The 20,779-nt window shown below is 41.2% G+C and overlaps 1 protein-coding gene across 2 annotated transcripts in view; it reads right to left on the reverse strand.

Annotated features, from left to right (window-relative positions):
- Positions 1–9,753: 9,753 nt before the first annotated feature.
- The window catches only part of NFKBIZ (NFKB inhibitor zeta), a 40,044-nt gene continuing 29,018 nt past the window's right edge, over positions 9,754–20,779 (reverse strand). Inside the window, exons 1-12 of one of the 2 annotated variants that reach the window (XM_037058904.1) lie at positions 19,379–19,787; positions 17,275–17,414; positions 16,723–16,753; positions 16,498–16,601; positions 15,627–16,405; positions 14,599–14,704; positions 14,062–14,208; positions 13,815–13,878; positions 13,347–13,516; positions 12,333–12,443; positions 12,040–12,207; positions 9,754–11,157 (exon numbers count right to left, since the gene is read on the reverse strand). In XM_037058904.1, the coding sequence (XP_036914799.1) occupies positions 11,104–11,157; positions 12,040–12,207; positions 12,333–12,443; positions 13,347–13,516; positions 13,815–13,878; positions 14,062–14,208; positions 14,599–14,704; positions 15,627–16,405; positions 16,498–16,601; positions 16,723–16,753; positions 17,275–17,414; positions 19,379–19,664 (2,160 nt within the window). In that variant the 5' untranslated portion in view covers positions 19,665–19,787 and the 3' untranslated portion in view covers positions 9,754–11,103. Of the gene's footprint in view, positions 11,158–12,039; positions 12,208–12,332; positions 12,444–13,346; positions 13,517–13,814; positions 13,879–14,061; positions 14,209–14,598; positions 14,705–15,626; positions 16,406–16,497; positions 16,602–16,722; positions 16,754–17,274; positions 17,415–19,378; positions 19,788–20,779 lie in introns of those variants that run through there. The other variant, XM_037058905.1, reaches the window with a different exon arrangement.

Below are 20,779 nucleotides of genomic sequence, written 5' to 3' on the forward strand. Positions count from 1 at the left end.
AGCTATACAGGCCCTGGCTGGTGTGGTTCAGTTGGTTGAGCATCATCTCACAAAATGAATGGTCACTGGTTCAATACCCAGTAAGGGCACATGCCTGGATTGTGGGCCAGGTCCCTAGTTGCAGGCATGGAAGAGGCAACTGATTGATGTCTTTGTTGCACATCAATGTTCCTATTTCTTTCTTTCTCCTTCCCTTCCCCTCTTTCTAAAAATAAACAAATAAAATCTTGGATGGAAGGAAGGAAGGAAGGAAGGAAGGGAGGGAGAGAGAAACAGGTAGCTAGACAGAAGTTCCAGTCCAGATGGAAAAGTAGGTAAATGCTGTGCATGCCTCCTCCCATGACCACATCAACATTACAGCTAAATGACAGGGCAATCAACCTGGAGAACCACTTGAAGATTCACTGAACAAAAGTCTTGTCACTAAAGATATGAAGAAAAGCCACAATGAGACTGGTAGAAGGAGAAGAGGCCCTACACGGGCTGGCAGCACACCCACATATGATGGTTGAGAATTGGGAGAGATATCTCAGCTGCAGAGGCTCACCCTGAGAAGCAAAGTGTCCCAGCCCCACACTGGGCTCCCCAGTCTAGAGCACCAATGCCAGGAAGAAGAACCCATACAACATCTAGCTGTGCAAATCACCAGAGATTCTGTCCATCTTGCTAGGAGAGAAGGCTGCTGGAAACTCAGGTGTCCTCTTAAAGGGCCTGCTCACAGACTCACACTCACTCTTTGGAACTCACCCTGGGATCTAGCAGAGGGGCAGCAGCTCAGGAGGCGCCAGAGGTATACAGTGAAAAACTGAGTTGTGTGGCTTCAGGGTGAGTGCTGGAGGGACAGCCACCATTGTCCCTGTGTTGAGCCCTCCTCCCACACAGCCAGCAGCTGGGCACCATCATTCCTCTGTTCAGCCTTCTCACATGTGGCCAAATCTGAATATGTATTAACTTGGTGAACACAACTTGCTCCACCCAGATGACTCTCTGAGAGCCCACCCTACCCATCTCAGACATGGAAAGAGGCTCTTTGATATCAGACAGCTGGATTTGGCCTGTGTGCCGTCATTTTCAAAGCTTTCAAAGGTCTGCTGGCTCCAGACAGGAAATGGCTGGTTTCAGTGTAGGCTGTGCCTCTTTTGAGTGGCCCAAGGCTAAACACTGGTGCTAAATCTAAATATGCATTTACATGGTGACCACTCAGTGCACTGTGGTGTCTCCCTGAGATCCTGCCTCACCCAATTCCAGTATCAGCCGAGGCTCTTTCAGCAGCTAAGCCTAACGAGCAGCCAGCAGGCAGTGACAGATCTCAAGTGCCCTGAGCCCTTTGCTGAGTGGCCCCAGACCTGGAACTGGTTTGCAGTATGGCCTCTCCCACATGCCTCCAGGTATAGCACAAGCAGCTAACACCTGTAGGTCACTCTGTAGCTCCTACAGCGTAGCCAGGGCTGGTCACAAGCATCTGACATTGACCTGCACTGGAACCCCTCCCAAGAGGCCCCAGAACCAACATACCCAGTGGCCAGCTTCAGACCACAACAGAGCACCACCCAATTAGCTCCACAAGTGGCACACCCCAACAATGGTCTTGTTGTACATCTGAGCCCACCTGGGTGAATGCTACTTCGTGGGTCAACCCCTGAACAGCAGTTAGTATGTTGTAGTCATGGCCAATCTGAGGGTCAGTCCTACCCACTGACATGCCAACAGTAATCAAGGCTCAATTACAATAGGAGAGCAGACATAACCCACACAGGAGACATTCATGAAGCAACTGGCTCAGGTCATCCGGGAGACTGCACCACTGGGTCCTACAGGATACTTCCTATATAAGGACACCATGCCAAGACTGAGAGAAAGCACATTGACCTAATGCACAGAAAAACCACATAGCCCAAATGGGGAGGCAAAGAAACATGCTCCAAGTGAAAGAGCTGGACAAAACTCAAAAAAAAAAAGAAGAAAAAGAGCTAAACAAAATGGAGGCAAGCAATCTACCAGATGCAGAGTCCAAAATACTGGTTATGAGGATGCTTAATGAACTTAATAAGAACTTCAACAAAGAGAGAGTAAGCATTAAAAAAAAGGAATAGAAACCATAAGAAACAACCAGTGAGAAATGAATAAAATAAGTAAAATAGAGAATATACTGGAAGGAATCAACAGCAGATCAGATGAAGCAGAGGACTGACTCAGTTATTTGAAAGACAAAGCAACAAAAATACCCAATCAGAACAGAAGAAAAGAAAAGATAGGTAGGTTGGTTGATCCTCCCAAAATTAGGAGAGTTCAGGGACCTCTGAGAGAACATCAAGCGTAACAACATTCACATCACAGCAGTACCAGAAGGAGAAAGAGAGCAAGGGATTGAGAACCTATTTGAAAAATAATGACAAAAGTTTTCCTAACCCGGTGAAGGAAAAAGACAAAGTCCAGGAAGTACAGAGAATCACATCCACAAGGGAGCTCCCATAACATTGTCAGCTGATTTTCCAATGGAAACTTTTAGGCCAGAAGGGATTGACACAAAATATTAAAAGTGATGAGAAACAAGGACCTACAACCAAGACTTCCTGGTTGTAGGGGGAATAAAGAACTTCCTGACAAGAAAAAGCTAAAGAAGTTCATCACCACCAAAACAATATTACAAGAAATGTTAAAGGGACTTCTTTAAGAAGGAAAAAGGGGGGGTACATAAATATGAATAATAAGTTGAAAATAACTACACATTTATAAAACTCATTTTAAATGTAAGTGCATTAATGCTTCAATCAAAGGACATAGAAAAGCAAAATGAATTAGAAAACAAGATCTACACATATGTTATCTATAAGAGACCTACTTTATTAAAAGATACACACAAAGTGATGAAAAAAGATACTTCATGAAAATGGAAAAGCTGGGGTAGTAATACTTATACTAAACAAAATAGGCTTTAAAATAAAGGTTACAAGAAGGAACAAAGAAAAACATTTCATAATGATAAAGGGATTGTCATCAATGGATAGAAGTTCCAGACAGAAAATCAAAAAGGAAACATTAGACTAAATACATTTAAATTTTCAGAGCACTTCACCCCAAAGCAGCAGAATATACATACTTTTCAAGTACACGTGGAATGTTTCCTAGGGTAAACCACACGCAAGACACAAAATAAGTCTCAATAAGTTTAAGAAGACTGATCTGATATCAAGCATATTCTCTAATTACAATGGTATAAAACTAGAAATCAATTACAAGAAAAAAAAGAAAAAATACATGAAAATGGAGAAAAGATAGAAAAGATATTAAATGGAGACTAAATAACATGCTACAAAACAATGAATGGTTTAACAACATGATCAAGGAAAATGTCAAAGGCTGCCTTTGAGACAACTGTAAATGAGGACACAACAATAAAAAATCTGTGGGTACAGGATAAGCAATCCTAAGGGGGAAATTCATAGCATTACAGCCCTATTTCAGAAAACAAGAAAAAGTTCAAATAAATAATCTAACTTCAGAATTAAAGGAACTTGAAAAAGAATAAGCAAGGCCCAAAGTGAATAGAAGGAAGAAAATAATTAAGATTAGGGCAGAAAGAAATGAAACAGAGTATTTAAAAAATCATAAAAAGACTAATAAAACTAAGAGCTTGTCCCTTAAAAAGATCAACAAAATTGATAAACCTTAAAACAGACTCAAAAAGAAAAAAAAGAGAGGACCCAAATAAAATTATAAGTAAAGAGAAGCAGCCATGTGTTGGGAACTGCTCTGCCTGGTTTCAGGAGTTGTAACTGCCCCTCATGGACAAGACTGAGCGAGAGACCTCCAGAATGCGAGCCACTAAGGAGACAAAATTCATCTCCCTGGCAGCAGCACTGCCTGTTCTGACATAGCCTGAGTCCCCATTTCCATCTGGGAGAAGTGCTTCCTGGCTCTTATCCACTTAAGCCTAACACCAATGACTGGGAAGGTGGTACAGCCCTTTGCCAGCTAGAGCAAGTGTCAGGGTGATCGGGCATAAGAGAGAATTTGTAAAGTCCTGTGAAGCCTGCTTTGCTAATAGTGCTTTCATTCATATGATAAGGATCCAAGCAGGAAATGAGTATGTCTCCCAAAGTTTTTGCAACCTCCTTACCTGACAGACGCTGACTCAGATTAAGCCCTCAGATTTCTTTGAAATGTTATCTATTATTTGATGCTTTCCGCCTGACATTGATTGATGAGCTTTACCTATATTCCTGTGTATTACAACCTAATAAAAGCCATTGAAGAAGAGGTTCTTGGTCCTTCTCCTGTGAGAGATTGACCACCTCTCTTCCCCAAGCAGATCATGTTTTGGTAGTTTCATTTTCATCTGTGGCAGATGGGGGGGACTTGCAGGTAAAGTTGCCCCCACAGCCATGGCCATCACAGAAATACAAAGGATTATAAGGAAACACTGTGAACAATTCAATGGCAACATATTGGACAATCTGGAAGAAATGGATTAAGTTCCTAGAAACATACAATATTCCAACACCAAATCAAGAAGAAACAAAAAATCTAAGCAGACCATTTACTACTAACAAAACCAAATCAGTAATATAAAACAAAAACCCTCAAACAAATAAAAGTCCTGGACCAAATGACTTCAGAAGTGAGTTTTACCAAACATTTAAAGAACTAACACCAATTCTTCTCAACCTATTCTGAAAAAATTTAAGACAAGAAAAGACCCCCAAGTTCATTCTATGAAGCCAGCATTCCCCTGATTCTAAAACCAGACATTTTCCAACACACACACACACACACACACACACACACACACGTGTGCCAATATCCCTCATGAACATATATGTAAAAATTCTCAACAAAGTATTAGCAAACCAAAATTGGCAATACATTAAAAAGATCATATACCATGATCAAATGAAATTTATTCTTGGAATGAAAGGTCAGTTCAATATCCACAAATTACTTTATGTGATACTTCACATAAACAAAATGAAGGATAATAATCGTAGGATCATATCAATAGATGCAGAAGAAGCAGTTTACAAAATCCAGCATCCATTTATAATTTAAAAAAACCTCTCAACAAAATAGGAATAGAGGGAACATATCTTAAAATTATAAAGGCCATATATAAGAAACCAAGAGCTGACATCATTCTCAACAGGGAAAAGCTAAAAGCATTTTCATTAGGATCAAGAATAAGACAAGGATGTCCACTTTTCCCACTTTTATTCAACATAGTATTGGAAGTACCTGCCACAGCAATTGGACAAGAAAAGCAATTAAACAGCATCTAAACTGGAAATAAAAAAACAAAAACTGTCATTATTTATAGATGATATGATACTAAACATTCCACACACAAAAAAACTATCAGAAGCAATAAATGAATTCAGTACAGCATCAGTTTACAAAGTTAATATTTGAAAATTTGTTGCATTTTTATACACCAATAATGAACCATCAGAAAGATAACCTAAGAAAATAATTGCATTTACAATTGCACCACAAAAAAAAACAAATAAAATACATAGGAATAGATTTAACTGAGTAGATAAAGACCTGTACTTGGAAAATTATAAGACACTGAAGAAAAAAATCAAAGAAGATACAAATAAATGGATGAATATACAATGCTCATAGGAAGAATTGGCATTGCTAACATATCCATATAACTTTCAGATTCCATGCAATCTTTATAAACACACCAATGGCATTTTTCACAGAACTAGAGCAAATAATTCTAAAATTTATTGGGAATCACAAAAGAACTCAAATAGCCACAGCAATCTTGAGAAAGAAGAACAAAGTTGGAGGTATCATGCTACAATACCTAATTTCAAACTATACAACAAGGCTATAGTAACCAAAACAGCATGGTACTGGCATAAAAAACAGAGACATACATCAATGGAACAAAATAAAGAGCCCAGAAAGAAACCCATGTCTCTATGGTCAATTAATATTTGACGAAGGGAGCAAGAGCATAAAATTAAGTAAAAATAGCCTCTTCAACAAATGATGTTGGGAGAACTAGACTGATACATGCATAAAATGTAATTAGACCACCAACTGACAACATACACCAGATTAAACTCAAAATGAATAAAGGACATAAACATAAGCCGTGACACCATAAAAATCCTAGAGGAAAACATAGGCAGGAAAATTTCAGATATCTCATGCAGCAATATTTTCATCAACATATCCTCTAGGACAAGGGATATAAAGGAAAAAATAAACAAGTGGGACTACATCAAATTGAAAAGCTCCTGCACAGCTAAAGAACACATCAAAATGAAAAGGGATGAAAACATATGGGAAAACATTTGCCAATGATACTTCAGACAAGGGTTTGATCTTCAAAATATGTAAAGAACCCATATGACTCAACACCAGAAAGATAAACAATCCAATCAAAAAGTGGGCAAAAGACCTGAACAGACACTTCTCCAAAGAGGACATAGAGAGAGCCCTGAAATATATGGAAGGATGCTCAGCATCAGTAGCCATCAGAGAGATGTAAATTAAAACCACAATGAAATACCACTGCACACCAGTCAGAATGGCCATCATTAACAAATCAATAAGCAACAACTGCTGGCAAGGATGTGGAGAAAAGGGAACCCTAGTGCACTGTTGGTGGGAATGTAGACGGTGCAGCCATTGTAGAGAATGGTATGGAATTTTTCTCAATTTCCCCCCAAAACTAAAAATGGAACTGCTTTTTGATCTGGCAATTCCACTGCTGTGATTATACCCTAAGAATCCTGAAACACCAACTGAAAGGAACCTATGCATCCCTATATTCATAGCAGCTTTATTTATAATAGCCAAGTTCTGGAAACAGCCTAAGTGCCCATCAGTAAATGAGTGGATGGAAAAAGGTAGTACATTTACACAATGGAATACTATGCAGCAGAAAAAAAGAAGGAACTCCTACCTTTAGTGACTGCATGTATGGAACTGGAGACTACTATGTTAAGTGAAATAAGCCAGGTGGTGAAAGAAATGCCATGTAATTTCCCTATAGGAGGAACCTAATGAACAAAACAAATAAATAAGCAAAATAGAGCCAGAGGCATGGAAGCAAGGAACAGACTTATAGCCACCAGAGTGGAGTGGGAGGATAAGAGGGGAAAGAAGTGGAAGGGTCTAGTCGAGGAACAGGTATAAATGACCCAGGAACATGGACAACAGGGTGGTGATTGACTGTGGGAGGCAGGAACAGGGTGAGGGGAATGGGCAGGGTAGGGGATAGCATAGGGGGAAAATCGGGACGACTCTACTAGAACAACAATAAGTAAATAAATAAATAGCTCTGATTCAAAAAGTTAAAAAATAACTTGAAAACAATTAAAGAAGAATTACTAAATACCTACTCCACGTCAGATACTATGCTAGGAGCGGGGCCTCTGACAATGAATTAGATGGTCCCTCCCTTTCTCTCAAGTACAAATCCAGGGCCCTAGCAGAAAAAAACAAAACAGAGCAGTCTGTGAGGCCTGAACTCAATGGGACCGCTGAGAACTTAGCCAGTGGCTGAATTGATTTTTCCCTGAGGTCATGGTCAGTACGGAACTGATGTTATCAGAAAATGGAAGTCAGTGGTACAGAATTTAAGAAGTTGGCATTTATAAAATGCTATAGTTTCAGAAAATTCTCCATTCCTGATTAAGTGAAAATATAGAAATGATATTAAATGTTACTGACTCAATTAACAAATAAAGCTGATGATTTGGTCTCTGACACTTCAGGGAATTCCTTAGTGAAATACCAAACTATAGTATCTAGAGTCAGTCCTTTGCAGAGGAACTGCCTAAATTTTTAAGGAGTACAACTCTGCCCAACTTCTTTAACATCACTGATGTCATTATAAAATTGTGTGGCTAAATTCAGAACTATGATACTCATTAGTTCATAAAAATATAACTCTGGCTGGAAACACCACTTACCCCAGAAAGGTGCTCCCAATCAGGACTGACTCCCACCCATCCATTCACCCATTCAACCAGTATTTATGAGCTCCTACACTGTGCTAGGCATTGAGGTTGCAGCAATGACCACATAGCCTTCGCTTCTGGGGGGGATCATTCTTTAATGTGTTCCATCAAGTGCCATCCCTATAACTGTGAGGCAGACACTGCTCATCAGTCACAGCATCCTCTCCTGCTAACCCTATCAGGGGTGTCCAACCTTCTGGCATGTCTGGGCCACGATGAAAGCAGAGTTGTTTTGGGCCACATATTAAACACATTGCAACACACAATCACGAAGAAATCTCACTGTTTTTAAGTAAATTTACGATTTTGTGTTGGGCCTCATTCATAGCCATCTGAGCCACATGCGGCCCACAGGCTGGACACACCTACGAGACTCATGAGACTTCTATCAGTCAAAGGTGGAATGTAAGATGAAACTTAATAGCCACCCAGACCCTAACCAAACACTAACCTGTGGTTCCCCACAAAATGCTACTGCCTTAGTTCATGCCATTTTGTTTGTCTTTCACCTCTCTCTTCACCATGATGAGCATTGAAATCAGCTTTTTAAAAAGATTTTATTTATCATTAGAGGGGAAGAGGAGAGAGGAGAGAAATATCAATGTATGGTTGCCTCTCGTGAGTCCCCTGCTGGGAACTGGCCTGCAACCCAGGCATGTGCCCTGACTGGGAATCAACCGCGATCCTGTGGTTCGCAGGCCTGCGCTCACTGAGCTACACCAGCCAGGGAAATCAGCTCTTCTTAACATACAGCTCAAATGCTCTGCCTTGACATTTCCCAGTTCTCTTCATTTGGATGTAAATTCCTCCTTTCCTGAACCGGTTTCTTCCCATATTTTATTGTATCTAATAAAGTGCATGTCATGTCTCCCACAGTGCATCTTAAGGATAAAAAATGAGTACTTTGTCTTTGAGTGCCACGTATTATCTGTCACAAATAGCTTTACACACACACAAAATCACATGCTTGCTAAACACTAGTTCAATTATGGGACCACCTAGGGTTGATTAAGAGAGAACATATAAGCTCACTTGGGAAAAAGTTTATTATAAATCTGTGTTCAGTGGGGGTGTATCATTTCTAGTGTTCTGGTTATCAAGTTGTATTTACAACACAAACTACCCTTAGGATTGTATTTATAGAAAAGAAGAAAAATTTTATTTGATGTAAAGAAATGAAACTACAGTAGATTCTTAACCTGTGAGTTGTAGACTTCTGGTGGCTGTGACATCTCTGATATTGTATACAGCACTTGTACATATATGCGTAGGTGTTTTTCCAGGGAAGGTTTGACCAGATTCTGAAGAGGATATAAAAACTAAAACACGCAGTAACTGACTGATGCGGACAGAGGTGTTGATGTGTTTGCTCTCACACACCAAAATGGGAAAGAGTAGGACCCCATTTACTGCTTTTCCAGGTTTACATCTTTCAGGGTGATCCTGGTAATCTCCAAATTGTTTTTCCTATGTTCATTGCCCACAAAATAAAATATAAAACAATAAACTCATAAAGACTTAAGCTTTTTTAGCATATGAACATCTAAATGGTATCTATTAAACTTCCATATTTCAGAACCTAATACACCTTTATGAACTTGACAGAGTTTTTTTGATGTACCTTTAGAAAAAATGTTCTCCAAAAAATCTAAATTGAAATGTATTAGCTAAGTTAAAGGTATTTAGTTTAATAATTAGTTGCACTTTTTCAACCTAGGGAAGTATAAACAAGGGCCTAGGAAAAGAAAACGGACATCCGTAACACAAATAGTATTATTGAATTAATGTTTATTTAAAATCATGCATGAGTTTTTCCATGAGTGTAAACAGACTGTTTCATTTCATAACCATATTTACAGATACCAAATAACTATAGCTAACTTTTGTCCACAAGACATACTGGATCAAACAAAGTGATCAATTCGGAAGTTATCTTTTTTAAAAGGATTTAAACTACAAAAATGATCAGTCAGTTGCTTGTGAAACTTCTCATCTAAAAACAAAAAGTTTTTACTAAATCAAACGTATACAATGAATTAGTGTGCAATCAAATCCGAGTATGTTCCTCAGGGTACACCAGAGGAAAGTAAAATAATATTAACAGAACTAAGTTCACTAAAAAATTAAGGACTTTTTTCTGGTTATATAGAAACATCATGGCGCATTGTCATTATCTGACATGGAAACCCAGTAAGATACATTTTGATGTCAACTTTTTGTTGTTTTTATAAGGGTAAAACAAAATTCCCAACAGAACAAGTGAATTATTAATTATAGAAAGTGAGCCAGAGAGAGGTGTTCTTTGTAAGAACATGCAATCTCTACAAATGTCTCATTTCAGTGCACGAGAGAAAGCATATTTAAAATTTAAACACACCTCTGTCAGTCGCTAGGGGAACAATTCTCCATCTGCTTCATCTACTAGACTATAGCTGGGGGATGACACAGCTCCTTTTAATGTGTACTATTTTTTAAAATAGTGACAACTTACTTGTTCTTTTCTATTCTATTGATTTACACATTTCAAATGCAGCTATGTTAATGATAAAACATGCACAAATATTCTAAAAGATAAAAATAACCATTATATACAGCTTGAAAAATCAAATCAAATTTAACCACGGTATCTTTCATCTAGTCCAATGGCCAGAGACTTTTCAAGCCAGTAACTACCAGGTACTGCAACATACCAAACAGAGCCTCAATGGTACATCCAGATTTCTTTTTTTCCTTCCAAAGGCCTTCATTTTTCTTTAAAGAATGTTTACAATTTACCTGCTTTTAAATTGGCAATAGCTGCCTGACTAATGCTTTATACCACAAATCAAAGCCTCTTCCTAACCAAAAGCTACTATTAATTGAAATTAATTTTACCATTCATATTAAATTCAGATGTCTAGATCCCAGATACCTGGGTATGAAATATTAAAATCTGTCAAGAGGAATTAATAGTTTTCTTCTTTTCTTTTAATATAACCCACTATATAATAGTGAACTAAATATATTTGTTTCATAGAAACAACTTACATTTGCCAGTACAAGGCAAATGGTCTATGTACAGATATAGTAGGACTGCCTAACTGACAGTGAGTGTCGCCCACCAGGCTCCAAGTCCGTGGAGCTAATACGGTGGAGCTCTCTGCTGAATGGACTTTCCCTTCAGGATACGTCGGATCTGGAATGGAAACAAATAGGATCTGTAAGTTTATTTTTTATGGACAAAACACTGTATTTCCTTTATCGTTTCATTATTCGCTTACATACTCCATACCACCCTGTCCAGCTCTAAGTATAGTAAGATACATGCAACATGCCAAGATTTTAAGGTGACCTAAAAAATACTCTAACACCTTTGAAAGGAGTCAGAGTATTGGTGGTAAGCACCAATCTTTGAGTGCAAGAGCACCTCCGTTAAAATGATCTGAAGTTGAAAATCTCCAACAGCTTCAATAAGATCTATATCCCTATATTCATAGACGTAAATACACTCCTTTCTATGGGTTCCTATAAAATTATGCTCATATGAGGAATGTAAATCAAAGAAACAGTTAAACTGCATTTCATAGATTTTTATTTTGTGCTTATCAAAATATTCCATGACCTACTTATAGCCACAATCACCTTCATTTCCTCCAGGGAAAAATTCCACCAAAAATATCTAACATTCTTAAAGGACTGAGTTCTTATTGTCAAGAAAAGTTCAATCCTGTGAAACTATTCAATCCCCAAAGAAGATATATAACCATATGATGAGTAAAGCATAATTTTGTTTAAAGTATAAAATAGTTCAAGGTTCTAAATTACATAAATACCTTCTATTTCTTAATTAGTATCAGTTAGGAGATAGGAATAATTGTAACAGCTGCTGTTTACTGAGCCCTTACAATGCGCCTGGGACTTTCCTGAACACCCTGCACATCCTGACTCATTTAATACCGACAGACACAAACACTGACAGAACCTGCCTGAAGAGGGCCAGCTGACCTCCACCCCGAACAACCTTATCACCCCGGACATTTCAGACCAAGTGCCCGAAAACGTTTCCTGTAACCCTCACCTGTTCTCCCACGGGGCCATCAGGAACCAAATGCACTGGCTGTTCATTCTCCAGGTTCCGAGTACTTGGGTCTGCTCCCTTCCTCATCAACAGGCGGACAGCATCAAGCTGTGTCACGCGGTACTGCAGACTGGCAGCAACGTGGAGGGCGGTGTTTCCATTGTAAGCCTGAAGGCAGAGACAAAATGACATTTGTCAAGAAAGGGACTCCCATGAAAACAGCTCAAAAGCTTGAAAATGGCATAAACAAAAACTTCTACTTTGATGCTGTTAGTGAAGTTTTCAAGAAGTACCTTTGCATTCACAAAAGACAGACAACTGGGCAGCTCCAAAAAGAGGCGAATGAGTTCCAGATTTGCTTCCTCAGCTGCCAAATGCAGGGCTGTGCGGCCACTTTTACGATCCTTGTCAAAGGCAAGAGGGAAAGAGGCATGAACATCCACACACCATGTCTTAATATGCTTTTCACCCAGTCTCTCAAATACTTGACTCACCCCTGGAGAACACTCTGTATCCTCCTCCACAAAGCCTTCCTTAACCCCAAACTACATGAAATCTCTCATTCCTGTTATTCCCTATTAATTTGCCTATATGCCTCTTATCAGTCTATCCTTGCATTCAGGGTGGCCTCTTATCAGTCTATCTACCCTTGTGTACAGGGTGGCCATAAAATGCAGAAACACAGACTATACTGTTTTATCACGCAGTGTAATATAATGCCATAAAGCACGTATCATGTACTTGCCCATGTTTCCAGACTAGGTAGACACCTTGTAGACTTATAATTAGTTACATTTACATTTCTCACCTTTTCTATTAGACAATCAGGTCCCAAAAAACCCAGGACTCTTATGATTTAGGCATTTTCTTCCCCAGAGCCCTTAACTCAGTACATTGTACATAGGAGGTACTTGGTAAATAAATCCCAAATTTGAAGAGAAGTAACTGTGTCTTCCATTTTTTAAAAAACCAGAAGATCAAGCAACCCTTACAAAAAGCACCACCATGATTATCAGTCCGTGAAAAAGGACGCCAAAATAGCAAGATCAATTTCAAGCATTTTTTCCTTTCAAACGAAGACTTATTTATTTCACAGCTAAATGATCTTTTGCTTAATAATCCAAAGATGAAAAATAAACTAAGAAAGCAGATGAGATAGTCTTACACAATCTAAGCTTCTTAACTATGGATACTTTGCCACTCAACTCCATTACAAAAAAACGGGAAAATCGTTTTGATCTCTACTTAGGTCTTTTGCTGAAACCACTTTCCCCCCTATCCTATCCCCAAACCCTCTGTGAATTTACCTTAGCTTCCACTGATGCTCCCATCTGAATCAGACACTTAATGGTGTCAACCAGACTCTTATTCTTTAGTAAAAGCTCCTGAACTTCTGGTGAATGGGGCTGTTGATTTCTCTGGAGTTCGTGCACCACAGCATTGTGGGCGATGACCGCACAGTGCAGAGAAGTCAGGCCTGGAAAAATTGTAATAAGGCAGTGGTTGGTCAAGCACACTATCCAGCCTTCCAGTTGTTCTACAATACAAACCTTGTGGATGGTGTCTAATGTGCCCATACAAACAAATAGGCTCCACGAGAACTAAGAAGGCAATCCGAACAATCCCTCCTTCAGATCTTCCTGCTAATTTTATCTATAGAATATTTTATCTTTAATTACCTCCCTTCCTTCTTGGTATGAAGCTTACTATACCTTTAGAACCAATGGACCCTTTCTATAAATGGCTTTTCACCCAATAAAGTGCCGTTTGCTTACCATCATAGTTAGTTGCTTCGAGATCCACAAACTGACTGCTCATCGCTGCACCCTTCTGAATTGCCTGCAAAATTTAAAAACAGGTATCTGTTAACAAGAGACAAGCTACACAAATACTTGCCTATTAGTATTCCAAGAAATAATAAGTCAACTCAAAATAGATTCTTACAACAGGCAACCCACATCCAACTTCTAACCTCCAAGCCCTGTGACACTGGGTGACGGAAGCCTGGCCACTGCCTCTTACCTGCAGCACCTGGGAGTGGCCCTTCTCAGCACAGACGTGCAGAGGGGTCCTTCCCCAGCAGTCGGTGGTGTTCACCTGGGCCCCCAGGTTCACCAGGTCCTGCACAATGAGATGCTGATTGGCAGCCACTGCCACCTGAAAGGCACTCTGTGGACACCCGGAAGAAGAAAAATATATTTTTAAAACATGTACCATTACCATAACAAGGCATATGAACATAAACTGAGGGGAAAACTTGCACAGAAAAAAAGAAATTCTATTAATAAGTAGTAAGATACCGTAACAGAAGAAAACTAAAATGAACTTCGGGTGTGGCTTTATTATACCCAGTTAGTCTTTGGTTAAGTAACTACAAAGTTAATGTTACTAACTTCAAGGTTGATGGTGGCAAAGAGTCAACATCTCAAAGTTAATATTAACTAAACTAAACTCTCTTGGTCTTGAGCTCTGAAACTACTTGTAAACAAATGGGAGCCTGGCTGCCACTCTCATCACAAGGACAGACTCTCTGCCACTGCACCCTGTCAAGGTCCTCACCTGTCCATTGTGCTCTTTAATATCCAGCATGCGAAGGGCATTCATCTTTCTTGCAAGGACATAGGCCAGTGCTCTTCTCCCTTGGGCGACTGCAATATGGAGGAATCTAGGAAACAAGGAAAGGAAAAGAGGTGAATTTCTTCTGACTTCACAAAGTTTGTCTTTAAAAAAATACTTTTTTAGCCTCTCTCACTATGTCGGTTCACACAAGTAAAACATTACAAAGCATAAACTGTCTTTTTTGCAAAGGTGATAATACCTCTGATTTGTGACAGGATGAGTTAGCTATGAGAAAGAAAAAAAAAGGATGCCAAACACCATACTGATCACTTTAAACCTATTACCTTTAATATTTGTACAAATGCCCTTGCTCATGTGGATTAAATGCTGGCCTGTGAACTGAAAGGTTGCTGGTTCAATTCCTAGTCAGGGCACAGGCCCGAGGTTGTGGGCCAGGTTCCTGGTTGGGGACGTCCGAAAGGCAACCTATTGATGTCTCTCTCACATCTCGCACATTGATGTTTCTCTCTCTCTCTTTCTCCCTCCCTGCTTCTCCTCTAAAACTTTTTTTTTTAAAAACCTCTATGAGGGAGGTATTATCATTTTACAAGTCAAGAAACTGAGGCTGAGAGAACTTACATTAACTCACCCAAGGCCACAAAAATGTCAAGACAGTTAAGTATTCAATCTACAAATCAACTCACAATTGACTGTGACCACCTAATCATGATGTTTTTTCCATATAGGTACATCTACGCTGGTTTTCTGAAACCAACTGCTCAAAGATGATGCATACTTTTAGTAATTTAGAACAGGTAATTTGTTCAGCCAGATGGAAAAAAAGGAAGAAAAACTCTTTCTTACAATATTAACTATCACTGAACAGCAATTTCTACCTACACTGATCACCTTGATTAGTCAACGATTTCCCAAGGTCTGACTTGGGACCCCACAGAGAAATTCTCTGCCCACCACATGCGACAAGAACAGTTCACCAAATTAGGTACGTGAGATAAAGGGATACTCACGTGTCACCATCTGCATCCTTTGAAAGAAACTGGTCTTGGGAGATATTTGCCAATTTGCTTTCTTCCTGCTCCACTTGCCACTGAAAAAATGACTTCCCTAACTGCGTGGTGTTCATCGAATTTCCAATAATGTTCTGGAATGGCAGCGAAGTGCTTAAAGGCACAGAACCTGCGTCGTGCCCCACCACGGCCTCACAGGCACTGTGTGACATCATGCTGAAGTTTTGCACGTGGGCATCATTCTGTTGCTGAATACTGGGGGAAGTCTGCACAGGAATAGCAACATTCTCACACTCCCCATGACTGTTTAGAAGGGATGCAAAACTTTGGTTTGGGCAGAACTGTAGTTCTTGGTTATCAAAGACGTTGGGTTCATAGTTGGGGGACTGGGACGTTCTGGAATAAGGACTGTATTCCAGAGCTGGACTGTGGGTATAAGGCTGCGGCTGCGGCTGCGCGTTCTGGTTCTGTGGAGAATACTGGTACACGGAAGCCTGATCCATCATGTGCGGGGAGCTGCTGACTTGGAACGGCTGGTACTTCTGAGGTGGACTGAAGACCTGCCCTCTATGGAAGTCCTGACACTGCTCTCGGGGAGAGCTCTGAGGGACCCCCACAGGGCTCACCCAGCTCACTTGGACTGTATTCAGGGAAACTGGGTTGCATTCGTTCTTAATGTTGATAATGTTCTGAAGCAGATCAGCATTGCTGTCCGGTTTGGATTCACTGTGATGAGCATCTTCCATGCTCTCTGCAGGTGTTGGTGTTTGAGGCGGCGTCTGGAAAGAAAAAGTAAATTGCACCTTCCTTCCAAAATTGTCCCAGGAATAATTTCTAAAAGGTATTCAGAGGAAAATAGTGAGATATTTACCAAAAACTGGGTATGCAGCAAAGCTGGCCTTTTGCAACCTGGTCCATCAGAGAACGAATCAGGTCCTTTCCTTTTCCCACTATATAACACTGTGTTTGTCAATTCTATACACAAGGAAGAAATATGGGATCTGTGATCATTTTACTTAGCAAATTTTACCCATAATCATGCTATATTATTTCACTCTGAAGCCCCTATAACATCATGAATAGAAGTCACTCTTACCTGTAAATTGCTCTCTGTTCACACCTTGTGTCTATAAGGAAAAAAGGTTTCCAATTTAGTGTAATATTAAATGGCTTCCTGCTTAACCTACAGCAATCAGCATACTTATCTCTACCACTCTTTACAGCTCACCATAAAGCTTTGATATAGGTAGTCTCTTGGTATTTATTTTCTATCTTAATTCCCATTCTATCTTGCAAGTTCCCTCATTTGCACTTTCACCTTAGTTCAACTGCATTAAGATAAAATAAATAAGGCCATTGAGTTTTTTCCCTTTCTAGTCCAAATGTTCCGTTTCAGTTGAACTCCATTTATTTCCTTGCCCCCTAATTTCCCTTCATTTGTTCATTCATTCAATTTCTCTTGTGACTCACCAAGTGCCTGGCACCAGGCTAAGTGACAGAAACACAGCAGACGGCAAGGCACATATGTTCTCTGTCCTACGGACTTTGTGGTCCACAAAACTCTTACTGGACTTAGGTGAACAAAGAAGAATAACCCCAACAGACTAGCCTTCCTGACCCCTGTCCCAAAACAAAAAATAAGCGCCACCTTAAAATCATCCGTGGCTTGGCCGGCAGCCTTCTGTTTGTGACTTCGGATGTGCAGGAGGAGCTCCTTCACCGAGTTCTTCACTCGAACACCTTGAAAGGGTCCTCTCTGCTGCCTTCCAACCCCCATATGGGGCTCAACTGTTCAAAAGAAAACAGAACATAGCCCAATCAAATCTCTTCATGGGCACAAACCTTAGTAACCTCAAAGCATAACGACCGAATGTATGAAGCCCCTGATCGCCAGAATGCCACGTCTTTCCAATTCGTTCTGGTCAGTGGTCTACACATCAGTCCTACCTAAGGTCTGACGCTGCCTGATACCTTTCCTGACCTAAGAGAACGAAAGCTCCTACAAACGTGGTTTCAGAGGTCCTCAGAGTCAATAGATAAACTCAAATCAAGGAGCTCTGTCACTTAGCCCCATTAACCTGTAAGACAGTATCACAGATCTGGCACCCTAACTCTCACAGATCTACAATTATTCTTGACTTATGAAAAACTTTGGGGAAGCAAGGGATAAAGGATGAATTTTTAGTTTTCAAGCCAGACTTTGTGTCCACATAAACATTTAAGAGTCTGTTAATCTACTTAAGAAAGCACAAAACAAACTTCCTCCAAAGATCTTAACGTAGCAAAGCCTAACAATGAACAATGTCTTAGACTTGTTTCTTCTTATTTCGCTCAATCCAATCAGCTATGCCAAGAAAGCTGCTCAAATTCACTGAGCTAAAACACACTTGCCCACACGCATGCAGGATTTTCCCTCAGACTGTTTTTGAAACTGCTCACAGAGGCCTTCTAAGTAAAAAGGAAATCCGTAATCTGATTTCATGTTTAAACTTTAAAATGTAGTCTGAGTAGAGCATTCCACTTCTGACCATTACTATGCCACAACCTCTTGGGATGAGATAAACACAAAGTACACATGCAAGCAGTCAGGAAATAATTCTGCCACTTCACTGAAAGTGGAGAAAAAAGGAAAAAGATGGGACAAGAAACAATGCGTAAGTTGAATGTACACATCATAAATACATGAAAGAAACAATTTAATGATGGAGCAAGTGAAATGACTAGTTCATTTCATGTTGAAGTTTGGGGATGTCTTGCCAGAATCTAACACAACATTTCTCTGGAATGACAGGAGTTAATAACATCACAGGGAGAAAAAAATCAGTTTCAGAAATCCCCTGTGGTTATGGCATAAGTCAAGGAATTAGCCAACAGTTTCAACCAGATGAAACCCAAACGCCGGGAAAAGGTTCCACACACACACACACACACACACACACACAATTTTTGCTTTTACTGACACTTAACACACAGAGAGCACCTTATACAAACAAGTGGTTTAAATCACTTCTTTAAATGAAAATGGAAAATCACCTTTTAAAATAAAACACAACCGAAACACCATTGGCTAACAGTGGAGAACACCTAAAAGAGAACTTTCTTTAAACCATGCTGATTACATTCCCCAACAGCTGAGGTTATCTAAAGTTCCGCAGTGTACCCACAGTGGTATCCTGTTTTCCTCCAAATCATGCGACTCAGTTCATTAAGAAAAGAAACTAATCGGCCCTGACTGGGCAACTCCGTCGGTTTCAGTCCAGCCTCACCTATGTCTTGATAATATCAGTTTCTTTTCTTTAAGTCCTTTTACTTAAAATTTCCACAAATACTTAGTAAGACGTCATGACCTTAAACACAGTGCTCAAATCTTTTCACGCACACGAAAAAGAAGAAGGGAGGAAAATGTAACGTGGTTCGTCCCCCCACCCCCACCCCACTAGAGGACAGAGCTCTTGGTTCCGAGAGGCGGTCCAAGCTGTGAAGCCAGCTGGACGGCACCCGGATTTAACAGACGGTTAAAAGGCATCGAGTTATATCAAAAGCCCAGCACAGGCTAAGACATGCAGTAGTCGCCTAACAATTGACGGCTAGTGTGGTTATGTACTGCTGCTAAGAAAAACGCAGAAGCCACCAAGCACCCGGTCGAGGCACTTCTCATCCGGACTCTTCCCTCCAGGAGGTGTGTGGGCCGGGGGTGGACTGGAAACTGGGTGCTGGGTACTGGGGCCACCCCGACCCGGGCGGGTGGGTACCTTGCAGCCGCTCTGCTCGGGCGCCGCCTCTCGGCCGGGTTTCCACCGCCCCGCAGGAGGACGCTGAAGAGACGGAGAAGTCGGACGAGTCGGAGCCCGGCGAGCCGGGCGCCGAGGGCCCAGACGCGGAGCAGCTGGTGTCGCAGGCTCCCGGAGCCGCGGCGGGCGGCGACGCGCCGTAGAAGTAGGCCAAGTTGAGCGGGCTGGTCATGAGGCCGCCGTCCCCAGCAGCGTCCAGCAGCCCCTCTCCGCCACGGCTGTCGTCCAGCAGCTTGTCCACGATCATGCTCCCAGGCTCGGCGCTCGGGGACCCCCAGAAACCTGCGCGCGCTGTCCCCGGCTGAGGTTGTGACGGGACCTAGACCTACCGGAGGGAGGACGGCGCGGGCACGGGCGCGGCCCCGTCCGCCCATCTTTATAACCCGCCTTCTGGGGGCCAGGGGCGGGGAGAAAGCGCCAACCTCCCCCAAACCCGGCCTGATGATTGGCGGTGGTGTCTAGGTCTCCAGGCCCTCCTCCGGATGTGCTCCGTTTCCAGTAAAATGTACAGGATGAGGCAATGTGCCCTACGCCCTCGCCCCGCCCGCATGGCTCCGCCTAGATAGACCGGTTGTTTTCTTGCTCTTCAACTAGAAACCCCAACCAAGAGCAGCTTCCCGCCTCCGAGCCCCTGAACCCCCGCCCCCACCATCCGAACTGCTAGGCCAGCCCCGCCCCCACGCCCTCTTGCTAGGCCCTGACCTGGAGGAGAGGGTGTGCGGCTGGGGCCTCGGGCTGCAGCGGGAGGCTGGGAGGCGAACGGGAATAGGTAAGCCGCGGAGTAGGAAGTCCGGACTGAGCGCGCCCCACCCCTCTGCCAAAGCTCCTCGCCCGCCCGATTTAAGGCATCAATGAAAGGGTTCTTAAGGGCGCGTCTCCTCCAGCACCTCAAAGCAACTTGTTTCCTTTTAGGAAACGTTTGACAGCGTTTCTTTTTCACATAGTCCCAAGCTAAACATAATTTCAAACCCGTTTTCTGTCTTAAAATTGTAATCAGGGAAAAAGCTAATATTTTTGTGGGTGGTGGCTGGGGGTGGGGGCAGTCCGGGAATAAAAAGTAGTGCCCTACGCCCTTGTATCCTTCAATACTGAAGCAAAGGCATCGTAGCAAAATGATAAATACACATACACTTAAGTGTCTGTATTTTTATATGTAATTGCTTTATTCTGTATAACTTTACGTTGTGTCTAATAAACACAAGTTTTGCTGTTTCCTGTTTTAAATACTTTAAAAAAGATTTATACAAATTTTTATTGAAGTCCTGTTGTCAAAACCCATGCCTAGCAGTTGACAGGAGAAAAAAGATGATTTTATCTGCCTTTCAAGTATATTATAATCTTGGAATGATAAGGTAAGGAATT

The sequence above is a fragment of the Sturnira hondurensis genome, unplaced genomic scaffold, assembly GCF_014824575.4.
Source record: "Sturnira hondurensis isolate 20B ecotype Veracruz unplaced genomic scaffold, ASM1482457v3 Scaffold0010428, whole genome shotgun sequence".
NCBI lineage: Eukaryota > Metazoa > Chordata > Mammalia > Chiroptera > Phyllostomidae > Sturnira > Sturnira hondurensis.